The following is a 12,046-nucleotide window of genomic DNA, read 5'->3' on the forward strand; positions in this document are numbered from 1 at the left end:
ATACGGGGGACCATGTTGTGGGTGTTTCATGTGAAGGGGGTATATCTGATCTCCATCATCTGGGACATGACAACGGTAAATCAAATCTCCCCATTTCTGCCCATTTTTTTGGCACAGTTTTACAGGCCTTCTCATACAGCTGCAACTGTATATGCATTCATAAATCAAGACCTTTCTTGAGTTGGGCTCTGGGATGGTGCAAATGTTGAGAATTTGAGTCTATGGTTGTTGTGGGGGAAAGGGGTTGAGTGTGTATTAGTGTGTGGGTGGGTGTGTATCCCACAACTGTTGTGAGGGAGTAAAAGATGTTAGGGACAATATAGGATGATTCAAAATAATTGTTTGCTAATATAATAATTGCTTGCGATAATGTAATTTTGGTAATGGCGAGACTGGTGAGAGGTAAAAATCCTTAGCATAAATTGCCAACATTACTACAAATATCAATAGCTAATTATGGAAAATAAGAAACAGGATTTTTAAAATGTATATACAGTTGAAGAGGAAGTTTACAAACACCTTATCCAAATACATTTAAACTCAGTTTTTCACAATTCCTGACATTTAATCCTAGTAATAATTCCCTGTCTTAGGTCAGTTAGGATCACCACTTTATTTTAAGAATGTGAAATGTCAGAATAATAGTAGAGAGATTGATTTATTTCAGCTTTTCTTTCTTTCATCACATTCCCAGTGGGTCAGAAGTTTACATACACTCAATTAGTATTTGGTAGCATTGCCTTTAAATTGTTGAACTTGGGTCAAACAATTCGGGTAGCCTTTCACAAGCTTCCCACAATAAGTTGGGTGAATTTTGGCCCATTCCTCCTGACAGAGCTGGTGTAACTGAGTCAGGTTTGTAGGCCTCCTTGCTCGCACATGCTTTTTTAGTTCTGCCCACACATTTTCTATAGGATTGAGGTCAGGGCTTTGTGATGGCCACTCCAATACCTTGACTTTGTTGTCCTTAAGCCATTTTGCCACAACTTTGGAAGTATGCTTGGGATCATTGTCCATTTGGAAGACCCATTTGCGACCAAGCTTTAACTTCCTGACTGATGTCTTGAGATGTTGCTTCAATATATCCATATAATTTTCCATCCTCATGATGCCATCTATTTTGTGAAGTGCACCAGTCCCTCTTGCAGCAAAGCACCCCCACAACATGATGCTGCCACCCCCGTGCTTCACGGTTGGGATGGTGTTCTTCAACTTGCAAGCGTCCCCCTTTTTCCTCCAAACATAACGATGGTCATTATGGCCAAACAGTTCTATTTTTGTTTCATCAGCAGATGACATTTCTCCAAAAAGTACGATCTTTGTCCCCATGTGCAGTTGCAAACCTTAGTCTGGCTTTTTGATGGCGGTTTTGGAGCAGTGGCTTCTTCCTTGCCGAGCAGCCTTTCAGGTTATGTCGATATAGGACTCATTTTACTGTGGATATAGATACTTTTGTACCTGTTTCCTCCAGCATCTTCATAAGGTCCTTTGCTGTTGTTCTGGGATTGATTTGCACTTTTCGCAAAAGTACGTTCTTCTCTAGGAGACAGAACACGTCTCCTTCCTGAGCAGTATGACGGCTGCGTGGTCACATGGTGTTTATACTTGCGTACTATTGTTTGTACAGATGAATGTGGTACCTTCAGGCGTTTGGAAATTGCTCCCAAGGATGAACCAGACTTGTGTATTTTCTGAGGTTTTGGCTGATTTCTTCTGATTTTCCCATGATGTCAAGCAAAGAGGCACTGCGTTTAAAGGTAGGCCTTGAAATACATCCACAGGTACACCTCCAATTGACTCAAATGATGTCAATTAGCCTTTTAGAAGCTTCTAAAGCCATTACATCATTTTCTGGAATTTTCAAGCTGTTTAAAGGCACAGTCATCTTAATGCATGCAAACTTCTGACCCACTGGAATTGTGATATAGTGAATTATAAGTGAAATAATCTGTCTGTAAAAAATTGTTGGAAAAGTGAATTGTGTCATGCACCAAGTGTTCTATGGGTGGCACTGTGTGCTCTTTTCGAAGGATGGGTCCCGGGTCTCTCCGGGGCTATAGGGTCGGGGGTGTCGGGCATTGGGATGACAACTCAACTCGGGATGAGGAGGGCTTTTAGCGGGTGGAATAATGGGGACGAATTGGAGGTTTACTTAGTAGCAATGCAAATATCATTGTACAGCTATATAGACACTTACTTTTTAATGGTATGTTTACAAACATATATTTTGATAAATAGAATTGAAACTTGTCTCATTATGGTAAGTGGTGAAATAAGTATAGCCAGCTATAATTGTAATGGCTTAGCAGAAAATAAGAAAAGATTATCAGTATTTACCTGGCTGACAGAGAAGGCATATAATATCTATTGTTTACAGGAAACTCATTCAACAATTTTAGATGAAGTTTTGTGGAAAAAGGACTGGGGGGGCAGAATATATTTCTCCCATGGGCAAAGAAATTCAAAAGGGGTGATGATATTAATTAACAGTAATTTTGATCCAAATGTGTAAATTGTCCAAACAGATCATCAAGGTAGATGGATTATTTTAAATATGTTATTGGACAATAAACAGATTTGGCTTATTAACCTATACGGTCTAAATTATGATCCAAGCTTCTTTGAAAATATATATAAGAATTTATCAATTCTACAAGCAACACTAGACTATTATTATGGTGGGGGATTTTAGTACGGTTTTAAATACCTCTACGGACCGGAAAGGAAATCACACTATCACCCTCAGGCACTTAAGGAGATCATGAATGTCATGGATATATTGGAATTAGTGGATATATGGAGGCTTAAATACCCTGACCTAGTGAGATATACATGGCGGAGGCTTAATCAAGCTAGTCATCTTGATTACTTTCTTATGTCATTCTCTCTGGCACCAAAAGTTAAAATACTGTTGATAGTGGACAGAATGTGGTAGGATCATCACTTAATTGGCATACAGTGGGGAGAACAAGTATTTGATACACTGCCGATTTTGCAGGTTTTCCTACTTACAAAGCATGTAGAGGTCTGTAATTTTTATCATAGGTACACTTCAACTGTGAGAGACGGAATCTAAAACAAAAATCCAGAAAATCACATTGTATGATTTTTAAGTAATTCATTTGCATTTTATTGCATGACATAAGTATTTGATCACCTACCAACCAGTAAGAATTCCAGCTCTCACAGACCTGTTAGTTTTTCTTTAAGAAGCCCTCCTGTTCTCCACTCATTACCTGTATTAACTGCACCTGTTTGAACTCGTTACCTGTATAAAAGACACCTGTCCACACACTCAATCAAACAGACTCCAACCTCTCCACAATGGCCAAGACCAGAGAGCTGTGTAAGGACATCAGGGATAAAATTGTAGACCTGCACAAGGCTGGGATGGGCTACAGGACAATAGGCAAGCAGCTTGGTGAGAAGGCAACAACTGTTGGCGCAATTATTAGAAAATAGAAGAAAATAGAAGAAGTTCAAGATGATGGTCAATCACCCTCGGTCTGGGGCTCCATGCAAGATCTCACCTCGTGGGGCATCAATGATCATGAGGAAGGTGAGGGATCAGCCCAGAACTACACGGCAGGACCTGGTCAATGACCTGAAGAGAGCTGGGACCACAGTCTCAAAGAAAACCATTAGTAACACACTACGCCGTCATGGATTAAAATCCTGCAGCGCACACAAGGTCCCCCTGCTCAAGCAGGCGCATGTCCAGGCCCGTCTGAAGTTTGCCAATGACCATCTGGATGATCCAGAGGAGGAATGGGAGAAGGTCATGTGGTCTGATGATTCAAAAATAGAGCTTTTTGGTCTAAACTCCACTCGCCGTGTTTGGAGGAAGAAGAAGGATGAGTACAACCCCAAGAACACCATCCCAACCGTGAAGCATGGAGGTGGAAACATCATTCTTTGGGGATGCTTTTCTGCAAAGGGGACAGGACGACTGCACCGTATTGAGGGGAGGATGGATGGGGCCATGTATTGCGAGATCTTAGCCAACAACCTCCTTCCCTCAGTAAGAGCATTGATGATGGGTCGTGGCTGGGTCTTCCAGCATGACAACGACCCGAAACACACAGCCAGGGCAACTAAGGAGTGGCTCCGTAAGAAGTATCTCAAGGTCCTGGAGTGGCCTAGCCAGTCTCCAGACCTAAACCCAATAGAAAATCTTTGGAGGGAGCTGAAAGTCCGTATTGCCCAGCGACAGCCCCGAAACCTGAAGGATCTGGAGAAGGTCTGTATGGAGGAGTGGGCCAAAATCCCTGCTGCAGTGTGTGCAAACCTGGTCAAGAACTACAGGAAACGTATGATCTCTGTAATTGCAAACAAAGGATTCTGTACCAAATATTAAGTTCTGCTTTTCTGATGTATCAAATACTTATGTCATGCAATAAAATGCTAATTAATTACTTAAAAATCATACAATGTGATTTTCTGGATTTTTGTTTTAGATTCCGTCTCTCACAGTTGAAGTGTACCTATGATAAAAATTACAGACCTCTACATGCTTTTTAAGTAGGAAAATCTGCAAAATCGGCAGTGTATCAAATACTTGTTCTCCCCACTGTATATATTACTCTTACAGAATTTCCACGTGGGCGAGGATATTGGAAATTTAATCAAAGCCTAATGGATGATAACTTGTTTATAACTAAGACAGAATAATTTATAACTGACTTTTTCCGACGTAACATAGATCCCCTTAGTGTATGGGCCACTTTTAAGTGTGCCTTTAGAGGCCATGCAATTCAGTACTCATCTATAAAACAAAAGCAATTTAGATCAAAAGAGTCCATATTAACAAAGAAAATTGAAGGACTAACAGTACAGTTAGATAGCAATAAAAACGGTACCATAGAGTTACAGAATAAGTTAGAGGAAAAACAAAAAGAAATGGAGGAACTTATTCAAGAAAGATCCAGTGTAATATATTATAAAAATAAAGCGAACTGGATGGAATATGGGGAAAAATGCACCAAATTATTTTTCAATCTTCAACATAGAAATGCTACCAAAAATAATGTATTGAAACTTGTTACACATGATGGAGTCACGCATGATTCCCCGAATGTTATTTTGAAAGAGGAAGTAAAGTACTTTAAGAATATGTTTTCGTTTGCCTCCTCCATCTCCACTAACCGAATCTAATTGTATGGATTCTCTTCCTATTAATAATGTAAAATTAACATCTGTACAGAAAGACTCATGTGAAGGCCAAATTACAGAAGAGGAACTTCTTGATGCAATTAAAGCCTTTAAGGCTGGGAAAACTCCAGGGCTGGATGGCATAGCAGTGGAAGTATACCAAACTTTTGATGTACTCAGAGCACCATTATTATCATGTTTTAACCACTCCTATATAAATGGTAGATTATCGGACACGCAACAAGAAGGTCTGATTTTATTATTACTGAAACAGGATCCAAGTGGTACATTTAAAGATCAAGTCCATTTAAACAAATTGGAGGCCTCTTACACTTCAGTGTTGTGGTGCAAAAATTCTAGCTAAATGCTTGGCTCATAGAATTAAAAAGGTGTTGTTAGATATTATTCATCCTAATCAGACAGATTTTTTACATGGACGATACATTGGAGATAATATAAGACAAGTACTGGAAACAATAGAATACTATGAAATATCAGGGACACCAGGCCTGGTTTTCATAGCTGATTTTGAAAAGGCTTTTGATAAAGTACGACTGGAGTTTATATATAAATGCCTAGAATATTTAAATTTTGGAGAATCTCTGATAAAATGGGTTCAAGTTATGTATAGTCACCCTAGGTGTAAAATAGTAAATAATGGCTACATCTCAGAAAGTTTTAAACTGTCAAGAGGAGTAAAACAAGGTTGTTCACTATTGGCATATCTATTTATTATTGCCATCGAAATGTTAGCTGTTAAAATTAGATCCAACCATCATATTAAGGGATTAGAAATCCGTGGCTTAAAAACTAAGGTGTCATTGTACGCTGATGATTCATGTTTTCTTTTAAAACCACAATTAGAATCCCTCCACAGCCTCATAGAGGATCTAGATAATTTTGCTAACCTCTCTGGATTAAAACCAAATTATGATAAGTGTAGTATATTACGTATTGGATCACAAAAAATGACACTTTTACATTACTGTGTAGTTTGCCAATAAAATTTGACGGGGATGTGGACATACTCTGTATACAAATCCCGAAAGAAAGAAATGATCTTACGCCAATACATTTTTATAGAAAGTTAGCAAAAATAGATCTTGCTACCATGGAAAGGAAAATACCTGTCTATTTGTGGAAAAATCTCCCTGATCTTTAGTCATATCACAGTTTACCTATTTGCTTATGGTTTTGCTTAAACCTAGTGACCTGCTTTTTAAATTATATGAACAAAAAATATTCAATTTTATTTGGAATGGCAAGCCAGACAAAATTAAAAGGGCTTAATTATATAATGAATATGAATTCAGAGGGCAGAAATGATTAAATATTAAAACATTAGACCTCTCACTAAAGGCATCAGTCATACAAAAGTTATACTTAAATCCGAAATGGATCTCTAGTAAATTGGTAGGAATGTCTCACCCCATGTTCAAGAATGGCCTTTTTCCCTTTATTCAGATTACAACTGCTCACTTTCGGTTGTTTGAAAACGAAATAATCTCCAAAATATCATAATTTTTTTTAACAAGCTTTAGAAAGTTGGTTGCAATTTCAGTTTAATCCACCTGAAAAGACAGAACAAATAATACAACAAATATTGTGGTTAAACTGAAATATACTAATTGACCAAAAAATATTTTTTTTGATAACATCATAAAAAAAGGTATAATTTTTGTAAATTATATCATAAATAGGACTGGTGGAGTTATGTCACACATGCAACTAACACAGACATATGGAAATTACTGCTCTACCCAAAAGTACAATTGCAACATTACCACAAAAATGGAAGAGGCAAGTAGAAGGGGGAAAAAGGAAGGAACTTGTCTGTCGGCCCTGCATTAAAGACCATAAATGGTTGAAGAAAATTGTGATAAATAAAAACATATACCAATTTCATTTCAGGACCAAAAAATTGACAGCTGTGCCATATAAATTGCTAAATAGTTGGGAAGAGATTTTCGATGTACCCATTCCATGACACATGGTTTATGAATTGACACGCAAAACAACGCCCGATTCAAAACTTCAAATTTTTCAATTTAAATTATTATACTAAATTCTTGCAACCAATAGAATGTAATATATATGGGGATACAATCTTCCCAGATCTGCAGATTTTGGAGGCAGAGTCATTAGATCATTTATTTTGGTACTGTTGTACATGTAGCTTATTTTTGGTCACAGATCCAGGAATGGCTGAAGAATTGCAACATTTACCTAGAACTAACGCTGCAGATAGCAATACTGGGTGATTTGAAAAGTCATAATCAATCAATAATTTTATAATTATTTTAGCAAACATTTGTATCTTTAATTTACAATCTGTAGAAGCTATGAGAATAGAAAGGTTCAGTACTTTTGTGAAGCATCACAGCAGTTGAAAAATATGTCAAATAGAAATCCAAAATGGATGGTGTTAAGAGATAGGTGGGAGGGGTTGAATGGGGCTGAAGGGTGGGACTAATAACAAGATAACCAATGTAAAACATACGGGGTCTGTAAAATGTATATAGGTTCAGCAGTTTTGTGAAATGGCACAGTTACAAATAGAAATCAAACTGGATGGACATCAGAAATAGAGGAAGGACTAAAAACAAACAAAATATAACTATTGTAAAATAGATTGTCTGTAAAATGTGTATAATATATATAAACTGAAGGTAGAAGCCTAAGTGGTATTGTTTATTAGTTTACTCCAATTGGGGAAGTGGTGGTATGGTTTGCGTGGAATAATAAAGGTGTCACGTTCTGACCATAGTTCCTTTTTTATGTCTTTATTTTGGTTTGGTCAGGGCGTGAGTTGGGGTGGGCATTCTGTTGTTTTTCTATGTTTTCCATTTCTGTGTTTGGCCTGGTATGGTTCTCAATCAGAGGCAGCTGTCGATCGTTGTCTCTTATTGAGAACCATACTTAGGTAGCCTGTTTTCCCCATTTTGGTTGTGGGTGATTGTTTTCTGTTTTGTGCGTATTCCTTACAGAACTGTTTCGTTTTCGCTCTTTATTATTTTTGTCATTTTAGTGTTCAGTTTATTTTGTTTATTAAAATGAACACTTTCCACGCTGCACCTTGGTCCTCTTCTCATTCACCAGACGAAAGCCGTTACAAAAGGTATATTCTAAAAACAGTATATATGCGTATTAGAAGTCGACCGATTATGATTTTTCAACGCCGATACCGATTATTGGAGGACCAAAAAAGCCGATACCGATTAATCGGACGATTTAAAAAATATATATTTGTAATAATGACAATTACAACAGTACTGAATGAACACTTATTTTAACTTAATATAATACATCAATAAAATCAATTTAGCCTCAAATAAATAATGAAACATGTTTAAATAATGCAAAAACTGCCTCCTGGGTGGCGCAGTGGTCTAGAGCACTGCATCGCAGTGCTAGCTGCGCCACCAGAGTCTCTGGGTTCGCGCCCAGGCTCTGTCGCAGCCGGCCGCGACCGGGAGGTCCGTGGGGAGCGACGCACAATTGGCCTAGCGTTGTCCGGGTTAGGGAGGGTTTGGCCGGTAGGGATATCATTGTCTCATCGCGCTCCAGCGACTCCTGTGGCGGGCCGGGCGCAGTGCGCGCTAACCGAGGGGGGCGGGTGCACGGTGTTTCCTCCGACACATTGGTGCGGCTGGCTTCCGGGTTGGAGGTTATTTTGCAGGGCTCTGGCAGTGCTCCTCCTTGCACAAAGGCGGAGGTAGCGGTCCTGCTGCTGGGTTGTTGCCCTCCTACGGCCTCCTCCACGTCTCCTGATGTACTGGCCTGTCTCCTGGTAGCGCCTCCATGCTCTGGACACTACGCTGACAGACACAGCAAACCTTCTTGCCACAGCTCGCATTGATGTGCCATCCTGGATGAGCTGCACTACCTGAGCCACTTGTGTGGGTTGTAGACTCCGTCTCATGCTACCACTAGAGTGAAAGCACCGCCAGCATTCAAAAGTGACCAAAACATCAGCCAGGAAGCATAGGAACTGAGAAGTGGTCTGTGGTCACCACCTGCAGAACCACTCCTTTATTGGGGGTGTCTTGCTAATTGCCTATAATTTCCACCTTTTGTCTATTCCATTTGCACAACAGCATGTGAAATTTATTGTCAATCAGTGTTGCTTCCTAAGTGGACAGTTTGATTTCACAGAAGTGTGATTGACTTGGAGTTACATTGTGTTGTTTAAGTGTTCCCTTTATTTTTTTGAGCAGTGTATATGGATATGTATATGGATGTATGTATGTATGTATATGGGTATATATATATATTTACCCCAAAAATATGGGGGATTGGAATTGATGCAGACAATTACATTGATGGAAGCAACAATCTTTCCTCAATATTTAAGCTGATCCACCCCTAAAATAATAAAATAAAAAAAGACAAAGGTTAGGTGAATTTACATAGCAGGTTAGGTGAATTGAGTTAAGTTTAGAAGAAGGGTTAGAGTTTGCAAAAATGCTACAGTTGTCCCCGACATGACCAGAACATGCACATTTTGGATTGCTAGACTATAGCGGATTACGCACACCCATCCTTTCCGACAAACCTCCCTAAGGTTGTTTCTGTCTCAAGTAACTAGACCATTTGTAGGTATCATACTTCTTGGAGGTGCTCAGAAATATGTAAAGTAGATTTTGTATTGCTCTATAGCTAGGCTGTGCTAACATGGCCATGATGTAAGTCTCTCACTCTTCCTCTCTCTTACAGGTGGGCCCAAAGTCCCAGGAGAAAGTATATGGGCTATATTAAACAAACCCATACAGTTTTCTGGATCCAGTATACCTTTGAAACTAATCAAAACAGTGGAATGGCGTCACAAAAGTGGAAACTCACAGACATTCTGTCTTCTCCATAAAATGGATGGGAACATCACCAACATATCCCCTGCATGCAATGGCACTGCACGCTTCCTTTCCCACAATAAAACCTTTGTTCTATACTCAGTGAGGGCAGAGGATGAAGGTGTCTATGAAGAAAGAGTGATTTATAAGAATAACACTATGATCACAGTAAATATATCACTGTCAATCATTTGTAAGTACAGCATATTACCCTAACCCATTTTTATCTGTCTGTCTTTCTACACAGTAATGCCAACTGTGCTTCAGATTCAGTGGAAATCCATACATAGATATATGGAAATCGCTAATAGATAAATCCAAGATTGTATTCATGGAGAGCACATGTCCATATAATGGAAGTCACAAAAGTTTACCAGAATAAAAAAAGTCAGACACATTACCTATTGGATTCAAATTCAGAGATTCACAACTGATGAATGTTTTGGTCTCTTTAGCTCCTCCCTCCACCCTGCACATCAGCGTAAACTTCTCCCACACGCTGCTAACAATGACCTGTGAGGTCAAGGGGTCAAACCTCTCCTATTGGTGGCTGAAGGATGACCAGCCCTTCCTCACGGATTCCAGATGGTTATTGGGTGAGAGAAACCAAACCTTACAGGTGAACAACCTGACCAAGGCTGACTGTGGGAAATACACCTGCTTGGTGGCCAACAAGGCAGGCCAGTCACGGGGCCACTTCCAACTCACAGGTGAGAGCAACATAAAACTATCCCCTAAACTTAACCTTTGCCTATGTCCATCATAGGAACATACGGGCAGTGTTCCAAGCTGACCACGTTGCAGTCGCCTGCCAGCTCTTACAATGCCCAGATAGGTGTTACACATGTCAGCCAACCACATTATATGATATAGCAATCTGATGCCTGACTGCGAAGTCGATGGCGGTGCACGCAGCCATTGGTTGATACGTGCAACCCAACTGCAATATAGTCGGTCTGGAACGTAACCTAAACCTAACCCTAAACTGAAACCAAACCTCTGTCCAGCAAAGGAACAAAATGACACATAATAATAATTCATATTGCCATTACTAATTGTGGATGATCAGTATCCAAATGCCAGTTTGTTCTAACATGATCTGTTCTATTTGTATTTGTGGGCAGATAACCAATCCTCTGTGTGTAATGATGGAATTGTCCGAGCCACACTGCCGATAGGCCAGAGAGAAGTTCTAATCATGGTAATATTGGGCATCTGCATATTTGGCCTGCTCATCATCATTGCCTGCATCAGGAGATATCACCAGGGTAAATAGTGTCATTACCGCAGTAATTAAAAGTCTGTTTAGTAATGGCTGTTATGGTGGTTTCATGAAATTAAAAACAATATTTCTGTTTTTTGGCAAGGTAGAAATACAGAAGCATCTGGCAGGTATGGTTTTAGCCCCTTTCTCAAGATCGTTTGGTAACACTTTACTAAAGCCTGCACGTATAATGCTTTTATAATATGTAATATGAGCCATTATAATGTCATACAAATAGGCTTATAATGTGATGTCTATGTATCTGTCTCAAATGGCTGTTTATTAATCAGGGTCATGCATTTTATGACAAGTTCTACAATCTATTATACCTGAAAAGTGTTATCCATTGTTTTTATACTTCTATACACACATCTATGGATAAAAGACCATCCTTTCTGTTATTTCATTTTCCTGTCATATTGTATTTGGACAGGACTTTGCAACAAGGAGCAGCATCCTGTCAGAAACAGGAGAGGTACAAACAGCATAACTTAAAGAAAGCATCTGTTTTAGGAATGATCAAATATCATCACTATATTATACTACTATTGTAATAATGCTGAAATAAAAAATGCATAATTAATGAAGGGCCTAATGTTAGATTAAAACCGATAAATTGTTTTTAGGAAGGAGAAGAGACACCCCCGTGTCCAAAAATCATGTGTATGATGAGATTGGAGATGAACAGGTAAAAAAATACAATGACATTAACAAAGGGTTATTATTTGGTCACTCAATGAAGCAGTGTGTACCATTGTTAAAATGCCTTAGCTCAGTGCAT

General features: G+C 39.0%; 1 protein-coding gene across 1 annotated transcript in view; it reads left to right on the plus strand.

Annotated features, from left to right (window-relative positions):
- The window catches only part of LOC139537600 (leucine-rich repeats and immunoglobulin-like domains protein 2), a 54,894-nt gene that overhangs the window by 30,755 nt on the left and 12,093 nt on the right, over nt 1-12,046 (plus strand). Inside the window, exons 2-7 of the mRNA XM_071339094.1 lie at nt 9,868-10,194; nt 10,457-10,711; nt 11,126-11,269; nt 11,373-11,393; nt 11,699-11,740; nt 11,892-11,953. Coding sequence (XP_071195195.1) covers nt 10,017-10,194; nt 10,457-10,711; nt 11,126-11,269; nt 11,373-11,393; nt 11,699-11,740; nt 11,892-11,953 — 702 coding nt within the window. The 5' untranslated portion in view covers nt 9,868-10,016. The remainder of the gene's footprint in view (nt 1-9,867; nt 10,195-10,456; nt 10,712-11,125; nt 11,270-11,372; nt 11,394-11,698; nt 11,741-11,891; nt 11,954-12,046) is intronic.

The sequence above is a fragment of the Salvelinus alpinus genome, chromosome 13, assembly GCF_045679555.1.
Source record: "Salvelinus alpinus chromosome 13, SLU_Salpinus.1, whole genome shotgun sequence".
Taxonomy (NCBI): Eukaryota; Metazoa; Chordata; class Actinopteri; order Salmoniformes; family Salmonidae; genus Salvelinus; species Salvelinus alpinus.